The 21,092-nt window shown below is 42.0% G+C and overlaps 1 protein-coding gene across 1 annotated transcript in view; it reads left to right on the top strand.

Moving 5' to 3' along the window:
• Positions 1-21,092, top strand: part of LOC113038167 (cation channel sperm-associated protein subunit gamma) — a 32,260-nt gene that overhangs the window by 173 nt on the left and 10,995 nt on the right. The window contains exons 2-23 of the mRNA XM_026195400.1: positions 984-1,178; positions 1,309-1,356; positions 1,596-1,743; positions 1,837-1,963; positions 2,064-2,130; positions 2,261-2,416; positions 2,503-2,668; positions 3,577-3,714; positions 3,849-3,947; positions 4,106-4,225; positions 5,353-5,412; positions 5,622-5,733; positions 5,814-5,928; positions 6,045-6,188; positions 6,335-6,405; positions 6,549-6,756; positions 12,802-12,870; positions 13,057-13,219; positions 13,593-13,705; positions 13,810-13,890; positions 14,015-14,071; positions 14,164-14,320. Coding sequence (XP_026051185.1) covers positions 996-1,178; positions 1,309-1,356; positions 1,596-1,743; positions 1,837-1,963; positions 2,064-2,130; positions 2,261-2,416; positions 2,503-2,668; positions 3,577-3,714; positions 3,849-3,947; positions 4,106-4,225; positions 5,353-5,412; positions 5,622-5,733; positions 5,814-5,928; positions 6,045-6,188; positions 6,335-6,405; positions 6,549-6,756; positions 12,802-12,870; positions 13,057-13,219; positions 13,593-13,705; positions 13,810-13,890; positions 14,015-14,071; positions 14,164-14,320 — 2,602 coding nt within the window. The 5' untranslated portion in view covers positions 984-995. The remainder of the gene's footprint in view (positions 1-983; positions 1,179-1,308; positions 1,357-1,595; positions 1,744-1,836; positions 1,964-2,063; positions 2,131-2,260; positions 2,417-2,502; positions 2,669-3,576; positions 3,715-3,848; positions 3,948-4,105; positions 4,226-5,352; positions 5,413-5,621; positions 5,734-5,813; positions 5,929-6,044; positions 6,189-6,334; positions 6,406-6,548; positions 6,757-12,801; positions 12,871-13,056; positions 13,220-13,592; positions 13,706-13,809; positions 13,891-14,014; positions 14,072-14,163; positions 14,321-21,092) is intronic.

The raw sequence follows: 21,092 nt of genomic DNA, 5'->3' as shown, positions 1-21,092 counted from the left end.
ACAATTTTAACGGCCAACTAGTCTCCTCACAGCATACTTTCATAGACAGTATGAATAATTTTACAAAAATACCGTTGTAAACTGTAACGTTAATATTGTCTTTGTTTCAAATGCTTTAAGTCTTAAATAGTAATGTAAACAAAGATTTTTGTAGTTTAAGCTATAGCTCATGGTCGTTTTATTGACATTTACACTCGCTGAGTACAGTTTTCGATGCTAAAAACGTTATTTTTAAATTTTTGAAGTTACTTATAATGAGTAACTTAGCGCGTTGTCACACAGGTTTGACTGCAAGCGCGCGACCCTTGAGAAGCGTCCACCTTTTTGGGGATATTCTAAAACGCTTATAGTGGTTTAATGTACTGATACAGTGCCTTTTCCTCCCAAAGAGAACCATCATAAGGCTTAAAGGGATAGTTCACCCAAAAATCTAAATTATGTCATTAATGACTCACCCTCATGTTGTTCCAAACCCGTGAGACTTCCTTTTATCTTCGGAACACAGTTTAAGATATTTTAGATTTAGTCCGAGAGCTCTCAGTCCCTCCATTGAAACTGTGTGTACAGTATACTGTCCATGTCCAGAAAGGTAAGAAAAACATAATCAAAGTAGTCCATGTGACATCAGAGGGTCCGTTGGAATTTTTTGAAGCATCGAAAATACATTTTGGTCCAAAAATAACAAAAATTACGACTTTATTCAGCACCGAAAAGAAGACAATGCTGAATAAAGTTGTAGTTTTTGTTATTTTTGGACCAAAATGTATTTTCTATGCTTCAGTGTTTACCTTTCTGGACATGGACAGTATACCGTACACACAGTTTCAATGGAGGTACAGAAAGCTCTCTGACTAAATCTCAAATATCTTAAACTGTGTTCTGAAGATAAAAGGAAGTCTCACGGGTTTGGAACGACATGAGGGTGAGTCATTAATGACATAATTTTAATATTTGGGTGAAGTAACCATTTAAATCAATTCCAGTCTGTTTCAGAAATGGCTCAGATTGTGATTGTGCTGCTTGCACTATCAGTGCTTGGTTTTATACCATCTCGCGCTGGAGAGTGTGAGTGGGACATGAGGCTGTGTAAAACCGAACCTGTTTCCACTGCAATGTGCAGCCTCGGGACTGGTGGCATGGATGTGCGAGATCTGGACCCTATGGAAATGCAAAAAAATGTAAGCTCACGCACTTGATATCATCCAGAAGATAGTGTGACCATTAACATAAAATAAATCTTAATTTATTCATTGTGTAGTGAATTTTGTGTGTGCATTAAGTGTCATTGTATTCTGTTGTGTCTCACAGATGGGATTTCCATATTACCTGAAGCTAGACCTGCTGTGTGGCTTTAAGGTAGTAAATTCCCCTCCTATTTAGAGGTCTGATATATCGACTTTTTGAAAAAGATAGCACTTGTAGATCTTTTTGGAACTGTTAGGTATCTGTAAAAGTTAGGCAAAAGTTAGAAGCACACATCAAGCAAGAAAAATAAGTTAAAATATTTTTAAAAATAAAAATTTAAAATATTCAGTTATCCAAACTTGATGTGCAGTAGTGTATATTAGTATTTTTATATTTATTGGGTGTCTCAGGAGTTTTCAGGCAGAGCCATGCTGGAGGACTCAATGACCGGGTTGACTCCAAAAGCGATTGTTATGTTCCAAGAGCCCACACACCCCACTCACTTCAAACCGCAGAGACTTGAGGTGGAGCTGTCTGTTGCTTCACTATCGGACAGTGGTGTGTGTGTGTAACATTTCAGCACTTAGTAATGGTTGTGAATATAAAAACATTTATTTGTGTTGCTGGTTTTGCTGGTGTGTGTTTGTTTAGCTACCTGTGGAAGTGAGATGTGCGAGTTTAGCTGGTACGCCCCAATGCCCATCATCAATGGGTCAGTGGTGCAACGGGTGAAGGTAAAATCCATTGAAATGAGTTCTCAGCATCTGCATGAGAAAAGGTGGGTGTATATTTACATATATCTGTTTGTTTTAATACATTATTGTCTACACATAATAATAACCTGAGTCTGATTCTGTGATGGTGAAAACTATGTGCAGTTTTGCCCTAAATGTAAACGGCTACATGGTCACTACAGAGAAGGGAGAAGCATCCTTTGGCACTGAGGTGAGGTCAGAGAGCTGATGTACAGTGTACATCAATATCAAGAGCAAGTGATATAATGGAAAATAGGATTTAAAGAATTGTACTAAAGTTTTGCCCTCATTTATTTGCATGTGGTGGTTTTTGTGAATAGATACGGGCTTTAGAAGACGTGCTGAGAGTTGGTAGTCCTTCCCGTCCACTCTGGTCTGTAGTGGACCATGCTCCTGTTCTCTTGTTGCCAGGAATACCAGACTTGACAGCTGTTCTCATGACTGCTACTGAGTTCCAGCATACATCCCTCATAGAGGTTGTCCATAAACTGACAGTGCATCCATAACATTTGCATGTAGAGCCAGTGCCAATCTTTAAATTAATTTAAATGTGCATGTATAGGTGAGTCTAAAGAGCTCATCAGGCTCTTGGGAGTGTCTACAGGCAGAGTCTTCTATGATCCAAGAAACTTTATCTACAGAGAGCTCACTATTTGTCATACACAATCAAGAACTTTACCGTTTCCTAGGAAACTATTCTCTTCTTCCCCTCAGAGTGCCACCATCAGGTACAAGAGAATTTATCTGGGTGTCCTAAATTTGATTTATTTTTGAGCACTGGTGATATATTTGTATGTATAAATCTGTATATACTCTTAGGAGAGTTCAGCAAAGACCAGATTTTAAGCTTTTAACGGGGGTTGAATGGAAAAGAATGATGAAAGGGCTTCTTTTCTTATTCACACACATTTAAGAGCAGCATTTTATTCTGTGAGAATGCAAAACTTAGACAGTATTTTATATTTTTGATTACAAATTAGTCACCCTAGTACAGAATTATTTTTTCACGTTCATAATCAGAAACATAAACCTCAGGGCTGGTCTGTTATCCATCCTGTCAATCACATGAGATCTCAGCAGTTATGCCCAAAAGGTACATGCTGCGGTATGTGTACAGTGTGTGACACAAATTTCATTATCAGGACAGCACACGTGTCACTGAATGTGCACAGACCAATTTTTCTAATTGCAAACAATAACAATCTATTCAATTCCAGTTAGACAAAATCAAGTCCTGCCCTACATTTTGTTTCGCCTTCAAGAAGCTATTTCACCTGAATATACTTTTCAAAAAATAAAAAGAGAGAGAATCACATTGCCATTGATGTGGCATTCAATAAAAGCATTTATGTTCTGTAACATGATGCATTTCAAAGCGAAAACTGAGTATTCAATTGCAAATAATGAAGAGAGGAATTTTGTATATTGGGAAATGTAGGCTCTTGTTTTCTTTATGATTTTTTATTTTATTGTATGGTAGAATAATCTGATTATTACATATTTAATGAAATAGTTTGAAAATATTTTTATTCTTTTAGAATAATGGAGGGGATGCACAATAATGTAAAGGATGTTTATTGAAAGGGTAATTTAGTTTTTATGTCTTTATTGACTCTGAAACATCTCTTTTTCATAGATACATGGGAAAAGGTATTAAGTGCAGTCTGCGTGTCTGGTTTGGTACCAGTGAGTATTCCTCATCATGGTAGAGAGTACTTCTATGTTCTTGGGGGAGGCTTGCAGAGTGGAACCCTGTACCGTGCAGAGGTTTACGGTCAGATACTGAACTATTGAGCATTCTCTCTGATACAACTTTTTCCCTCCAATATAATTTTGATAAGGCAAGATCTTAAATGATAAATCCCTCATCCTGCCTGCATTCATAAGCTATCTAATTTTCTCCGCCAGATGGTGATGTTACGTTTATAGAGTTGTTGGATTCTGTTGGCTTCAACGCTTGCGAGATTGTGGCATTTTACAAAAACCTTAAAAGAAGCACTGTGAATGGTGAGTGTATTGTTATGAAATGCATTAACCTAAATATATACATTAATTTTCCTTTTCTGGTTGATTGATTGACATATAGATCATATGAGGTCAATTCCTGATGTGTTAACTATTTCATTATAAGTATGTAATTATACTGGTGTGGTCTTCTTCTCCAGACTCCAGTTGCCAGGTGCGCTCTGCGGCCCAGAATGCCCTGACCGATGTAACTGATATCATACTAGTAGAGCTGCTTCTCCATGAAGATCAAGAGCATTCTTACATACTGCTCACTTTCGGTAATACACTGCTGTTACATTACATACAAACAGGAGTTGGTAGCCTAATGATTTTACCTCCTTTATAAACATCACATGAATATAATATATGCAGTTTTCTTAGCCTTAACCCTGCAGTGACCCGAGGTATTTAATCTTTCCCGTTAGCATACTGTAACATTGGAGAATAGCTCATATGACTATAAGATTATACTTGTTTACTGTAAGCATTTTAAAGACAAATGATTGAACTTCCTACTCAAAGCAGAAGATCGTTAAATAGGAGCAGAGGCTGTTTTTCTGAGGTGGCCATGTTTTAACGAATCAAAATCATGTTTATGCATGCTCAGCTCAGGGAAGGGACAAAATTCATTTTTTTTGGAAAACACAGATAATTTTACTTGATTTCTGCTCATTTGCAGAATGCTCCTTCCTTGTATAGATATGCATCCCAAAATGCCATTATTTAAGCACAGTACATTAACAGTGAAAGATGGCCCCTGAGGTAATATGACCGCCTCCACCTCCACCTTTTTTTTTTCACTCATAAATGACACAAAATCTCATCTCAACACATTTAGTGTATGGCTTCGTTCTTCTTAATTATTCCATTTCTTCTTTCCATTTGTAAGATTTAGTCAGTTGAAAAGGTTTTTAAGTTAATTGATCTGATTTTTGTGATGATGATGACAGTGTAACATGTTGAATTTCAAAGCGTTTTATCTATTTGTTAATGAGGGATTTGTTAATGACACTAGTCCGTATTGTGACTTGCATTTAACTGTACTGACCTACTTTAGATTTATTCATCCACAACTTGATAAATATAACTGGCAGCATACTAGTAAAACTGCTTTCCCATCAAGACTGAGAGCATTCTTTCACACTGCTCACTGTGACATTTTCTGTGACATTCCACATTATACAGTAAACTCCATTTTTATTAATGGATACTGTGATTTTGCTTGCATTTTCCAAATCATGGAAATAATAGGGCGCTGAATATATTTAAATATGTTACAATTTAAAAGTAAATGCATGTTGTTTTTAAAGAAGGCATCTTCCCCCATCTCGCCCTATTATTGAGAACTCTGTTCACAAATCTGTCACAATCAGGAATGGATTTGACTTGTTTTGTTTCCTCACAGATGGTGATTTCCAGATGAATGAGATTTTACCCGGGTTCATCCTTTATAGTCAGAGGCAATGTGAGCACACTCACATTTTTATGTGTCTGACCTAGCGTCCATATGTAGATTCAGTGATGTAAATCTGTTTTGTGTGTGTGTGTGTGTGTGTGTGTGTGTGTGGGTGTGTGTGTTCATATGAGACTGAATGTATGTTTTGCAGTTATTTTATCATTTTAATAAAATGTGTTTACAGTATTTGTGTGTGTGTATGTGTGTGTGTGTAACAGGGCACCAAGAGAGAAGTTCTTTGAACCTGAAATTCAATGGAATGACACTTAACCCCAGCACTGGAATTCTATACATCTGGGGAAACTCACTCATCTTTTCTTATATTCTTACGTACGTGCACACATGTGCAATGACACTGAAACACGCATTTACAAAATTATGTTAACATGTTTTTGTGTGTGTTTGTTCAGTTGGGAGGATGAGCAGAGTTTTTGGCACGACTGCGGATTTCCTAGTGACCAGATGATAAAATATTTCACTCTTTCTTATGATGGAACATTTGTCTTTGTTACCGAACAGGAGGAGGTGTGTATATTATTATATGATTTTGAAACAAGAATCTTTCCATTCATATCAAGCAACAAAAGCAATAAACAAGTTTTTAATTAGAAAATGTTTATTTCTTGTGTTTCTCCCTGAAGCTGTGGTGGGGTCAAGAAAGAACAGATTCTGTGTTTCGTTTGCGACCATCTCAGGGCTGGAATGAGTTGTCCCATCTACAAGCTCTTCCTGGTGATCACAGCACACTCACAGTGTTTTATGATGGAGATAAAGAGTTACAAGAGGTGTGTGCAAGCACACTCATAAACAGAAAATACCCCCTGGAACAGGTCTACAATATTAAAAAGGTTAATGAATAATAACACTATGACTATGCGTACATGTATGTATGCTTGTGTTTGTATGTGTGTTTGTCTGTATGAGAGTGCAGGTGCTGTACACAGTTGACTTGGATGGGAAAGGCACTGTTGTGAAGAGGAAAATCCCAGTGGCCGAGATTTTGTATGACGGTCATTTTGTTTAACTTAATTTTTAATTTTTGAGTGAATGAGCATTATTTTTTTATTTTTATAATATTGTAATTTTTTTATTTAGATTTTCTAACCTCTTAATTTGACGCATCTCTCTCTCTCTTTTCCGTACAGGTCATTTATTCATCTGCCAATCCTGTCCACATGTCCCTTTGACCTAGAGTACAGTGTCCCTCATATAGAGAGCTTTAACCGATTACAGCGGTACTCAGTCAACCCTCAACTAGTGACGTCTTCCTCTGAATTACACAGCACACATTCATTGGCTCTGTACCAGGGCCTTGTCTACCACCTGTTGCAGTTGCATGCACAATACCTCATGGTATTAATAATACCATGTCCACTCACTATAAATCAGGCATATATTTCAGTCCCTGCAGGATTTAGCGATTTTGCGATTGCTGAATTTATCACAAAATCAAGCAATCTCCTTAGTTTTCACAAAAGATGGCAAATTTTCATAATTGCCACAAATTTTTTGCATAATTTAGGTGACGTCATCGCAATGCATATTCAGTCAAAGAAAGGCCTTATGTTCTCACCAGGACCGATTTACAAGAGCATCATTGGATAAACAAACCGAGAGAGGAACGAATCCGCACTACTAGTTTGAGCTGCGCAGACCGTTTATCTGCTCGAGCCAGAGCCGCGGGCTGATCTTGATCGCGCGACACAGTTATACACAACGCTGGGAGATACAATGTGAAGAAAGCGGTCGAATTCACCACAGGATCAACATCTCTGTGAAATTTTGTGAGAAGCATTCAAATTCAGCCAAGAATTCTGTTAAAGCTGATATCAGAACAAACGCCACTGATGTGGAAACCAGGAAAAACATTGTTCAGTAAACACAAAATCTCCACCATTGACGATGGATTTAAAGGGGGGGTAAAATGCTCATTTTCACTCAATATCCTGTTAATCTTGAGTACCTATAGAGTAGTACTGCATCCTTCATAACTCCAAAAAGTCTTTAGTTTTATTATATTCATAAGAGAAAGATAGTCTGTACCAATTTTTCCCGGAAAAACACGACCGGCTGGAGGCTTGACTTGTGGGCGGAGCTAAAGAATCACGAGCGCCAGTAGGCTTTTGCGTTGAGAGCGTTTGGAAGCTGTGACTTTACCGTGAGGAAAAACAAACCATGGCTAACAGTCAGATTCAGCGTATATTTATGATCCAGAATCAGATCCAGAGGCTGAAATTTAACAAGAGCAGCATCAGCAACAACGTCTCTATGTGGTATGTACTGAAACTGTATATATTTGCTTAGCGGTTTTGGAAAATAACTAAGTTCCACTTTGTCGTCTTTTTTTTTTTTAAGCTGTACATGTGGAAAGTGCAGTTTGATGACCACCTCGCATGTTGTTTACTTGATGTGCTTACACGACGATAGCTAAGTTAACAACACAGATATATTTGAAGCAGTTTTACAGTTTTGAAGCATGCGGTTCGTTGGGACTGCATTATCCTTAAAGGGGGGGTGAAATGCTATTTCATGCATACTGAGTTTTTTACTATACAGGTATACAAACTATACAGGTATTCAAGGGCAGGCTCTAAGATGGTTTAGATCCTACCTGTCCGATCGCTACCATTTTGTTTACTTAAATGGGGAGTCATCTCATTTATCATCAGTAAAATATGGAGTGCCACAAGGATCCGTCCTAGGTCCCCTTCTATTTTCAATATACATGTTGCCCCTTGGTAATATTATTAGAAAATACGTAATTAGCTTCCACTGTTATGCTGATGATACTCAGCTATATATCTCAACGAGACCAGATGAAACTTACCAATTATATAAGCTAACAGAGTGTGTTAAAAATGTAAAAGATTGGATGACAAATAATTTTCTCCAATTAAATTCAGATAAGACAGAGATACTAATTATTGGACCAAAAAACACTACACAGAATCTTGTAGATTACAATCTGCAACTAGACGGATGTACTGTTACTTCCTCTACAGTCAGAAATCTGGGTGTTACATTAGACAGCAATTTGTCTTTTGAAAGTCATATTTCCAATGTTACAAAAACTGCATTCTTCCATCTTAGAAACATTGTCAAGCTACGAAACATGTTATCTGTTTCTGATGCAGAAAAGCTGGTTCATGCATTCATGACCTCTAGACTGGACTATTGTAATGCTCTTCTAGGTGGTTGTCCTGCTTCGTCAATAAACAAGCTACAGGTAGTCCAAAATGCAGCAGCTAGAGTCCTTACCAGGTCAAGAAAATATGATCATATTACCCCAATTTTACAGTCTCTGCACTGGCTACCTATTAAGTTCCGTATCAGTTACAAATTATCATTACTTGCCTATAAGGCCCTAAATGGTTTAGCTCCTGCATACCTAACTAGCCTTCTACCACGTTACAACCCATCACGCTCCCTAAGGTCAAAAAACGCTGGACTTTTGGTCGTTCCTAGGATAGCAAAGTCCACTAAAGGAGGTAGAGCTTTCTCACATTTGGCTCCCAAACTCTGGAATAGCCTTCCTGATAATGTTCGGGGTTCAGACACACTCTCTCTGTTTAAATCTAGATTAAAAACACATCTCTTTCGCCAAGCATTCGAATAATGTATCTTTTTAATTGTGAGTGTAGTTGCATCTGATCAAAGGTGCATTTTTATTCATTAGCTTGGGTTAAACTAATTTTACTTTGTTGGATCAGGAGCTATGCTAATGATGTCTGTATTTTGTTTTTATGTTTCGCGTAACTAGGATTTACACAAGCTCCAGTCTGGATCCAGAAAACCTGAGAAGAGATGATGCTGACCCCTCAGAGGACCTCAGATGATGCTAACCCTGAATCAACAAACAGAACTAACAATTATTGCTAAATGTGTGACTGAATCATATAATAACTTAATTAATAATATTGATAGTTCATCGTCTAGCTGACTACGTCTTGTATTATTATTTTTTTTTTTTCTAAAATCCTGTCAAATGTGCACAAACTACTAGCTACTAATAAATATTGTAGAAACATAATTTTCTGTAAAGTTGCTTTGTAACGATTTGTTTTGTAAAAAGCGCTATACAAATAAACTTGAATTGAAACTTGAATTGAATTGAATTGAATTACACTGTTAAAGAGTTGGATTCCCATGCTAAACATGGACAAAGTTTCAAAAATTAAGTTTTTTTCTGTTCCAAAAATATTCCTTCCGGGTTGTCGCAAGTTTCAGAAAGTTTTTTCCTTGTATGGCTCTGTGTGACGTTAGATGGAGCGGAATTTCCTTATATGGGTCCTAAGGGCACTTCTGCCGGAAGAGCGCGCGCTCCCGTATAGCAGAGCAATGAGAGGCTGAGCACAGACAATCACTGATCAGAGCGAGAGCGTCCCGAAATGTCACAAAAGGAGTGTGTTTTTGGTTGCCAGGGCAAGACAACCCTGCACAGATCACCAAAGAAAAAACAGCATTAAGGGACCAGTGGACGGAGTTTATTTTTACAGAGCATCAATGGAGTTGTGCAAGTGTTTGTGTTTGTTCCCTGCATTTCTAAAATGCTTGTTTTACAAACAAAGCCCAGTTTGAGGATGATGCAATCCCAACGAAAAAGGGTCAAGATTGTGTGTTGGAACCACAGGCGGTAAGTAAAACTGCTTAAAATATCTCTGCCTCCTTGTTAGTGCATCCGCCTCCCATCGGAGACCCGGGTTCAACCCCCGCTCGGAGCGAGTCGTTGCTGCTGCTGCTCTCGTTCAGTTACAGCCTTCACAGCTTCCAAACGCTCTCAACGTAAAAGCCTACTCGCGCTCGTGTTTCTTTAGCTCCGCCCACACGTCACGCCTTCAGGCACTCGTGTTTTTCCGGGAAAAATCGGTACAGACTATCTTTCTCTTATGAATATAATAAAACTAAATACTTTTTGGAGTTATGAAGGATGCAGTACTACTCTATAGGTACTCAAGATTAACAGGATATTGAGTGAAAACGAGCATTTCACCCCCCCTTTAAGAAATAAACGATGTGCAAATCCGGCGTCAAACTGGGCCTTGTTTGTAAAACAAGCATCTTCGAAATGCAGGGAACAAACACAAACACTTGCACAACTCCGTAGATGCTCTGTAAAAATAAACTCCATCCACTGGTCCCTTAATGCTGTTTTTTTTTTTTTTTTTGTAATCTGTGCAGGGTTGTCTTGCCCTGGCAACCAAAAACACACTTCTTTTGTGACTTTTCGCGACGCTCTCGCTCTGATCAGTGAATGTCTGTGCTCTCAGACCCATACTCGGGAAAAAAACTTTCCAAAACTTGTGACAAACCGGAAGGAGTATTTTTGGAACAGTAATACTCCTTCAAACGTACAACTTAATTTTTGAAACTTTGTCCATGTTTAGCATGGGAATCCAACTCTTGAACAGTGTAAAAAACTCAGTATGCATGAAATAGCATTTCACCTCCCTTTAACAGTAAACTACAGGGACAACTTGTGGCAGAAATGGTCTAATGTATTTGAGTGATTTTAAATGCTCCACACAACTTTTTCCAGCACTTCAATGCTTTAAGTATTACAGAATTTGAAAGTTATTTTTAATGTGACGATATTTGTTCATCTTTAATAGATATCCCCGTTGTATAAAACTAAAAGTTTTATAATGTAGGAAAGCAAACACTTATTTAAAAATAAAAATAAAATATTAAATGACCACTAGTAGATGGCTGCAGAGAAGTACTTATAGGCCATTTCCACTCCCTAATATAGCCTATGTAAATGCAGAAATCAGATGTGTCTGAGTCTGAGATGTACATGTGTGATTAGGGAGAGTGCTTTATGTAATTATCAATGAAGATTCGGGAGGAGCGCGTCAGATACTTAGCCTAATCATCACAGGTGGACCACAATCAAGTAATCAATCCCACAGTATAAATATCGCTGACTTACCTCTATCCATTGACGGTTTATCAGCATCCCTCCTCCACCCCATCTCCTCACTTCAAGTCCACTTTACAATATACGGGGAAGGGGGGGGGTACTCTAGGTTCGGGCAATTCCCGAGCTCGTAGCCCTTCCCCGGACAGCACGCCAAATACGCATACCATACCTCAGCTAATTATATGTAAGCGTGAACTAGTGAAACTGTCAGGTGCTGGAGCCACCTTCTGTAGAACTTAATGGCACAGGTGCTGGTGTCGTTCTACAGCCCTACAGTGGTTCTCGAAGTCAGAAAAGTCATAACAGTGTTAGAAGAATGTTCTCTGTGGTATATTTTCTCTGCAAAACAATAAGAAATGCAGCAAATATCATCGCAAATTTCGAGAAGAGCCGCAGCAAAATATGGAGTGCCATATTTAATTTTGATCGCAAGAATCACTAAAATACAAAATTCGTGAAATCCTGGAGGGATTGATATTTATACACTGTATTTATATGAATTGTTATTGTAGATATAGCTACTACCTGTAAAAGCTGGTTTCAAAATAATTACTTATATTTTAACATTATCCTGTGGATATCACTTTCTGCTGCAGAGAAGATTTTGAAAGATACATCTTCATATACAGTTGCAATCAAAATTATTCAACCCCTCAGAGACTGCAGTACTTTACAAATGCAAGCTTTTCTAAAGATCCAGATACAAAATAAAAATTGCATCTATAACAGTTCACTGGCATATTAAAAGTGATATTGTCAATATATAATGTAATATTTTTTAGTTTTTAATAATACTGCTATGTCATAATTATTCAACCCCTATTCAACATTGCTGTTTTTTAATCACTTATTTGCATGGTGAGGAATAAAATGGTCTCAAAACACAATTAAGCTTTTAGAAACTCTATTAAAAACAGAAATAGCTTGAGCTGTTACACATACAGTTAGCCCATGCATGTGTTGAGAAGCAAAAATGTCAACAGAGATCTCACAAAAGCTAAAGACATCATGGATTCTTTGAAGCATCAGGCCATTTTGACAAGAATTGGATTGCCTTTGGTGCAAAGACTGAAGCTGATGATCAGTTGGCTTTCCTGCAGGACAATCATCACAAAGTACACATCCAAATCTACTACTGCTTGGTTCAGGGATCAGTCGTAGAATGTACTTGAGTGACCTGTTCAGTCTCCAGGCTTAATTCTCATTGCGAATATCTGGTTGAATGTTTAGAGCCAATTTGAATTTGATCATGATTCATCAATATTTCATTCTCAGAATCACTCAAAAGTGTATTAACTAATTTTCTCTAATACTTTACTGATGCCTTTGTTAAATTGATTTCATAAAATGTTGTTCTCTGCCGCAATATGTCTTGCAGGTCAAGGGGGTTTAATAATTTTGATTGCAACTGTACATATGCTTATCTTATGTAGTTACATTGTAGTGGAGTTATACTGTATTACTCCTTCCTTTTTTAGGTCATTGGAGATCCTAAAGAGAGCCCCATCTCACGCATGGTGGATTCATGCAGTGGTGTGCACTATAAGGTGACCGATTTCTTTTTTAATTCTATTGCAAATAAACAGTTTGCTATTAACAGTTTTAAAAATGTAAACAAAAATGCAAGTTAGAACAAAAATACATGTATGAATAGTTCAGATGCGAGTTATATCTTTCAGGCAACTGTCTAATAGAGTTGTCATTTTACCATGTGAATTTTTGTTGTGTTTCAGGACTTTTGTTTGTACCTGTCTTATAATAATGTGTCAGGTGTTACCACAGACAGCAAAGGAAACATAACGACAAGACTTCCAGATAGAGTTTACCTGGACAGAACAGCCTCATTCTCATTCTCTCTGTTCATTAGAGCCCATCAGCTCACTCTACAGTCTATCGGTTAGGAATTGACATACTGTATACGCTTAATCTAATGCTGAATGATTTTTTTTGTACATTTGTAATTCAATCTAAAAAATTGTTTAGACCGTCATTTTAGGTTGTTTTCTGCCTGTCACTTATTTCATGCATTCACAATTGTGCCAATATTTGAGAAGCAGAATGCTGTGAACATCAGCTTGTACGCTTATGCAGAAACACTAATTTGCTACATTTGCTTTTGGTGTTAACATTATTATACTTATAGAACTGTATACTGTATACTTATGTAACTGTATTTTATTTTTAAAAATGTAAAATCATTGTGAAGTACAAAAATGGGGATTAGTTTTATGTATTGACTGGCCTGCTAATAGTATGTGTTTTGTTCCAGGAGAGCGTGCAGTAAATGACATCAGAATGTTTGCGACGGTCCCAAATTCTAAATATCTGAGGGTGACTCTCCAGAGATACGTGCAATTTAACTATGGAGGGGTCCTTTATAAGGCACTTAACCCTACCACACATAAACACCTAGCTATATCAGTTTGTACTATCATATATGGAGTGTTTGTTCATCTGTTACTCTGATCTTCTGCACTGTTATCTAGGTGACGGTGACTGACAAAGGGATGGTTGAAGGCAAGGTGTATCCAGGAGAGAAACTTTTGCCTTTCAGCGTGTTGTTCAGGGTCAGAGTTAAAATATCACTGAAGAAAATGTACAGATTAAAACAATGCAAAAATTAACGATTGGCAATCAGATTTGATATTGTAGATGTATATCTATGGTTTGTGTTTATTTGTTAATTTTCAGATTGGCATTTCACCAAGACAGTGTTTTCAGCAGATTGACCGTGGGATGGTTCTCAGTGTAATGCTCATACATCTTCACTCTTTTACTCTGTTGTTCTCCTCTCCCTTTCTTACTCTTTGAGGCTCATTTTGTCATGTTCTCTCTCTTAGGGTCTACAGAATTTGCCTGTCTATATTGGTTGCCCTCCTGGTAACCGATTGGTGTTTGATGCCAGTACTGCTCTGCTGGAGGCTGTACGGCTCAACAGAAGGAACTTCAGTTGTTTGAATCCAGACCAAGATACACCCTGTTTCTACTATAAAAACTGTAAGAACCTGCTGCCTGTCACACGTTCACTCCACATGGACTTTTCTCAGACAGCACTGTTTCCCTTGGTTTGTTTATTTTAGACCCTCATTAGTGTCAGATGATCACTAGTACCTCATTTGTTTGTGTATTTTAAGTTCCACAGTTTCAGTTCTTGTTTGTCGGCTGTCATATCTATTATGTATTGTGGTGCTTACTTCTCTGTTGGATTTACTCTCTTTGGATTATTAAAAGACTGTCTATTCATTTAATTCTTCTTCTACAAGTTTGTTTATTCCACCCAGGCATGACAGATGACCCGACCTAGAATAGATAAGCAGTGTTTTTGTGGTAGTGTTTTTGTTTGTTTTTTGGTTGGTTTCTGCACTATGTCTCATAATGTCTCATCCGAAAGACGGTGCTTTTTGACAGCATAGTGTCTCCGTCAATATAATGAGACATTAGGAACTACACAGACCACAGTGTGAGCAATCCCTTGCTGGCCACACTAATACCTCTTGCAACAGCAACCTAGTTTTCCCAGGAGGTCTCCCATCCAGAAACTGACCAGGCTGAACCCTGCTTAGCTTCAGTGGGCAACTAGTCTTGGGCTGCAGAGTGATATGGCTGTGTTTGTTTCTGCAGTTTCTTGTCCAGTCCCTAGCCATTCCTGCCATCTAGTCTTCGTCACCTCACATTATACCCCTAGTGTGTATTCTCAATGGTGTGGCTACACCTCTGGACTACTGGGAGAAACCTTCTCTTGGGTCTGAGGAGCCATTGGCTTCCACGCCTGTTCTCTTTCCTCCCTCAACTCCAGCATTCTGCAGGGTAATCGCAACAGCTCAGTTGTGGCCGTCAGGGTCTTCGGTGTCACTCCACTACTTTGGCTCTTTGTCTGCGCGGTAGGCTCTATCTCCAGAAATCCATGGGGCACAGTCTTGGCTGTGGGCTGAACAGCTGCCAACATTATCTGCTCAAGGCTGTTCACTTTCATCATCACCACCTTGGATTTCCTTGTTCTGCCTCCTCCTGGTCATCCGTCCTCCTCCAGAGCCTCCTCCTGCATCTCTCTGCTTTTGTGTGCAACCCCTTTGAAAGCCCCTTTCACGATTAGCATGCTCCTGTTCACCATCCCTGCGCCACTCTCATCCTCCTTGTCTCCTTTTCTTCACAGCCAAGGACACGCCTTCCAGGTGGGGGCATTCTTTCACACTTTTACCCTTCATGGACCTTTGTTTTCAGTCAGCACAATTTCTCTCACTCTTTCAGCTGTGCCCTATCAATTATCCTTTTTAACTAATTTGTTCATGTTTTATTTTTTATTTTGTACTGTTGTCTAAGGTCCACTTATAATGTTATCGATATAAAAAAACACAATTTGTTAATAATAGGCTATTTTCTGTCCTGTTTTTAATCACCCTCAGCAGAATGTTCTGTTTGAATAGCTGTGATGGATTGTAGACTCGGAAGTAAATGCCCACTTGTAACGATCATGCACCAGAGAAACACAAGGAGAGGGAGAGATCCAATTGCAGGTGATTTATTAAACAAATGAGGGTAATCCAAATCAACAGTCCAAGGAGACAAACAAAACAAAAGATTGAACCGGAAGGAAAGGAACGGGAACTCGGAGGACGAGAAGGCAAGGGTAAGACTCGGGAGACGAGAACACTGATACCACGAAGGGTACTCCATACAAACAACAGGGAAAGATAGGTATTTATAAGGAGACTAATGACAATAGATTGCCTACGCCTGGTGCAATTAACTGGAGTGCAATTACTGTGAAGACAGGACCAGACTAGAGGAATTATAGTGCCTATGGTGAAGTGCCTAAGGAGAATGAGCTCACTAGTGGACACCCAGGAAAACAGAGACTGACAGCGTGACATTACCCCCTCCTCCACGGAGCAGCTGCCAGATACTCCACCCGAAACCAAGGGAAAACCAACAGACAAAGAAACTAGGAGGGAGGTGGAGCGGCGGAGGACTAGGGGGAGGGACGGAGGGCCAGATAACATGGTACACAGAGACAGGAGCACCAGGTAGAATGGGGAAACAGAGACAAGACAACCAGGTAAAATGGGGAACCAGAGACAAGAGAAGTGCAACACAAAACAAGGAGTCCAAGAGGGTGGTGGACCGGCGGAGGATCAGGGGGAGGGACGGAGGGCCAGGTCCTAGAGGGAAACGGAACGACAGACACAGACTAGAAACCCAGGAGGGAGGTGGACTGGCGGAGGATCAGGGGGAGGGACGGAGGGCCAGGTCCAAAGGAGGAAACAGACAGAAAAACAAAAGAACACAAAAACATAAGTCCATGAAGGACATCTCGTAATGCCCACCGTGTGGTCAGGGCGGAAGACCACCACCTCCGTGTGGTCGGGACGGATGCCCCCCAGGATGGAGCAGAAAGCCACCACCACCATGTGGTCAAGACAGAAGCCCCACAGGGCGGAGCAGAAGACCACCACAACCGTGTGGTCAGAGCGGAAGCCCCCCAGGGCAGAGCAGAAGACCACCACAACCGTGTGGTCAGGGCGGAGGCCCCCCAGGGCGGAGCAGAAGACCACCACATACTTGTGGTCGAGGCCGGAGTCCCCCAGGGCGGAGCAGAAGACCACCACAGCCATGTGGTCAGGGCGGAAGCCCACCAGGGCAGAGCAGAAGACCACCAAATCTGTGTGGCCAGACCAACGGGAGGACGAAACTCTAGTAATCCCATGGTGTTTATACTGGATTCCAGAGGATCGGTGCTGACTTGACTCTGCTCATGAAGATTATTGGTGACTTGCATTTGTTCATGAAGATCCCCGGTGCCTTGACTCAGTCCTTGAAGATCACCGTTGACTTAAATCTATCCTTGAAGATCACCAGTGACTTGACTTGACTCTGAAAGGTCAACGGTGACTAGCCTTGTCTCTGGAAAGTCCATGGTGACTAACCCTGCCTCTGAAGGGTCTATTTGCACCTGACTTGACTCTGGAGGGTCAACCGGAATCTGACTCAACTCTGGAAAGCCAATGGGCACCTGACTCGACTCTGGAAGGTCAACAGGAATCTGACTTGATTCTGGGGAATCAACTGGAACGTGACTTGACTCTGGATGGTCAACAGGAGCCTGACTTGACTCTGGAAGGTCGACGGTGACTAACCCTGACTCTGGGAGGTCAATGAGCACCTGACTCGACTTTGGAGGGTCCACGAGGACCTGACTCGACTTTGGAGGGTCCACGAGCACCTGACTCGACTCTGGAGGGTCAACCGGAACCTGACTCAACTCTGGAAAGTCAATGGGCACCTGACTCGACTCTGGAAAGTCAACAGGAATCTGACTTGATTCTGGGGAATCAACTGGAACGTGACTTGACTCTGGATGGTCAATAGGAGCCTGACTTGACTCTGGACAGTCAACTGGAATTTGACTCTAATCTGGAAGGTCGACAGGAACTAGCCCTGACTCTGGAAGGTCAACGGTAACTAACACTGACTAAGGAAGATCGACGGTTACTAACCCTGACTCTGGAGGGTCCATGAACACCTGACTCGACTCTGGAGGGTCAACCAGAACCTGACTCAACTCTGGAAATTCAACGGGCACCTGACTCGACTCTGGAAGGTCAACAGGAATCTGACTCAACTCTGGAGGGTCAACGGGAATATGACTCGACTCTGGAAGGTCAATCGGAACCTGACTCAACTCCGGAGGGTCAACGGGAACCTGACGCAACTCAGGAAAACCCACTGTAACTGCCACCCTCTGCAGTGGCTCCAGGCTGACGGCCATGTTGCGCAGCGGCGCTGGGTTGTTGGCCATCGTATACTGTGGTGCTGGCTCAGCCGACGTGACGTGAACAGTTTTGGTAATCTCTAGGATTTTTGACAGCCTGGAGAAATAATCCAAAAACGTCTCTGCGGCCATCTTAGGCGTTGGCGCTGAGCTGGCGGCCATCTTGCACTGTGGCGCTGGACTGGTGGCCACTTTGTGCTGTGGCGCTGTTCCGGGCGTCCATCTTGCCTCTTGCCGCTGGGTTGGCCGCCATCTTGTGCTGTGGCGCTGGACTGGCGGCCATCTTGCCTCATGGCGCTAAGCTGGCGGCCATCTTGTGCTGTTGTCTGGGGCTGGCTTCCATCTTGCCTCATGGTGCTGGGTTGGCAGCTATGTTGCCTCGTGGCACTGAGCTGGCGGCAATCCTGTGCTGTGGTGTGGGACTGGCTTCCATCTTGCCTCGTGGTGCTGGGTTGGCGGCCATGCTGCAGAGCGGCGCTGGGTTGGTGGCCATTTTGTGCAGCGGCCCTAGACTGGCGGCCATCTTGCACAGCGGTGCTGGCTCAGCCAATTTGTACACTTCCTCTCCCCTCTCTGTCCACAATGGGGAAACGGCGGCTCCCATCCGAACCCCGGGTCAACGGGAGGCCACAGTGGAGATCGCTGCTGGACCTCCTCTTGACTACTCACTCCGGAGCTGGGTCTGCATGGTGTGTCATGCACCAGCCCTCAAAAACACTCCATACCAGGGCATACGTTCTTCTAGTTGAGGGAGTCCTAGAACTAAGAATAGTCTCTATTACTGTGGCTGGAAGGCCAGCATCTCTAGTTGGTCCCCCTCAGGGGCCAGACGTGAAGTTTCCAAAGCTCAGGCCGGGGGTGATGTACTGTCCCCGGTGCGTGAGAGAAGATCTCTCCTGACTGGAATCGCCATTGGCGAGCAATCGAGGAGGGATATTAGATCTGAGAACTAAACTCCGGTCGTGACGATGCGCTATCAGTAAGAGGCGAGACCCCTGTCGACAGACCTTGGCCAGGACTCCCGGGAGCAGAGCAATCAGAGGAAAGGTGTAAACACGCAGTCTGGGCCAGGCATGGGCCATAGCGTCCCGACCCAGGGGAGCTGGATGAGTCAGAGAGATGAAGAGGGGACATTGTGCCATCTCCTGTGAAGCACAGAGGTCTACTTCTGCTACTTGAAATCTTTCCCAGATTTGACTACTTAGGGGTGAAGTTTCCATTTCCCGTGTTTCACAGCTTGTCTGTACAGCAAGTCTGCTCCCACATTCATATGCCCAGGAATGTAAATCGCCCTGAGGGACAGGAACTTGTCCTGTGCCCAAAGCAGAACCTGGTGTGCTAACTCGGTCGAGCTGCTCCACTGCAGTCCACCCTGGGGATTTATGTAAGAGACTACAGATGTGTTGTCCACCCGCACTAGGACATGGTAGCCTCTCAACTGCTGGAGGAAGTATTACAGGGCCAGAAATACAGTCTTCATTTCGAGGCAATTGATGTGTCAATTTGAGAAGATGACCTTTCCAGATCCCTTGGTCTGGACAGCCAACTAAGGCCGCTCCCCAGCCCATGAGGGATGTGTCTGTCATTAGCATCTTGCGATGAAAACACGGACCTAGAGTGGGACCCAAAGTCAGAAACCAGGGTCTGAACCACATAGATAGGGTACGAAGCCCCTGGCGTTTAACCCTTATTTACCACTGGTGATTGGCCCTTGGATGAAATCCCCTGGCTCTGAGCCACAACTGAAACGATCTCATGTGCAGGAGGCCCAAAGGTATCACCGTGGATGCAGCTGCCATGAGACCTGAACAGTGACATTCTGGCCTAGCTTGATGTTCTTTAGGGTGTATAAAATGGATTTGACACATGCAGGAGACAGCTGTGCCTGCATTGTGATCGAATCCCATCCCAAACCAGAGATTCGAGATGAGCTAGGACGACATGCTGATGTCGAAGCGCAAGCTCTTGAGACTGGGTCAGATTCAGCCAGTCGTTTATATACATTTTAAATGTGGATGCCCTGGAGTCGTAGAGGAGCCAGACCTGCATCCATGAATTTCGTGTAAGTGCGGGATAACAAAGCTAGGCCGAATGGAAGAACCTGATACTGGTATGCTTCGCCCCCGAAAGGAACCTCCTGAGTTGTGGCAATATTTCAAAATGAAAATACACGTCCATTAGATCTATGACTGGATGCAGCCCCCCCTCTTTCCTGGGAATCAAGAAATACCGACTGTAATAGCCTGACTCTCTGTCTGGCAGGGGAACACATTCTATGGCCCCTTTGACCAGCAGAGTCTGTGATTCCTGTGTCAACGATATGCACGTGCCGGTTTCACAGAGGTGGAGACCACGCTGTTGAAACGCAGAAGACGATGTGCAAACTGAATCCTGTAGCCCTTCACTACAGTTCTTTCAACTCATGGGGAGATATTTGGCAGTAGCTTCCACGCTGCCAGGGGCACTAATTGTGACACTTTGTTTGTTGTGGGGGGGGGAGGGGGTTAAAATGTCTGGTATCCTGAAACGTGGCAGGAAGCAACAGAGCATGTATCATTTCACTGGAGACCACTGCCCCCCGAAACACCGGTGGTGGCGGAGGTTGTTCAGTGATCCCCTAAGGGTGCCAGGAAGGAGCCTTACACTTCTGATGAAATTTTCCAGGGCCCTCCCTGAGGGGACACACCCTTTGTCCCGGGAACAGCTTAAGGCCCTTGCTTTGGTCGTGATGACCGTACTTTAGTCCAGCTACATCTGCGGCTGCCAAGTGTTATAAGCTGCTCCCCAGTCTTATGAGGGGCGCACAACTCGCCACATTCTCTCTTTGAACCTCCTACCCCAGAGGAGCTGGATCGGGTCGGGACTGTTTATTTATTTATTTTTGACACCCCCGACACTTGAGCACAGTGCGTGAGAAACATACTAAAAGTCTCCTCCTGGCACTCAGATTTATTTATTTTTTCGATCAGCCTTATACGCCTGCAGAACCTATGGTGTGCA

The sequence above is a fragment of the Carassius auratus genome, chromosome 21 (assembly GCF_003368295.1).
Source record: "Carassius auratus strain Wakin chromosome 21, ASM336829v1, whole genome shotgun sequence".
Classification (NCBI taxonomy): Eukaryota; Metazoa; Chordata; class Actinopteri; order Cypriniformes; family Cyprinidae; genus Carassius; species Carassius auratus.
Note: the sequence above shows the minus strand (reverse complement) of the source record. Positions and strands in the feature narration are given on the sequence as shown.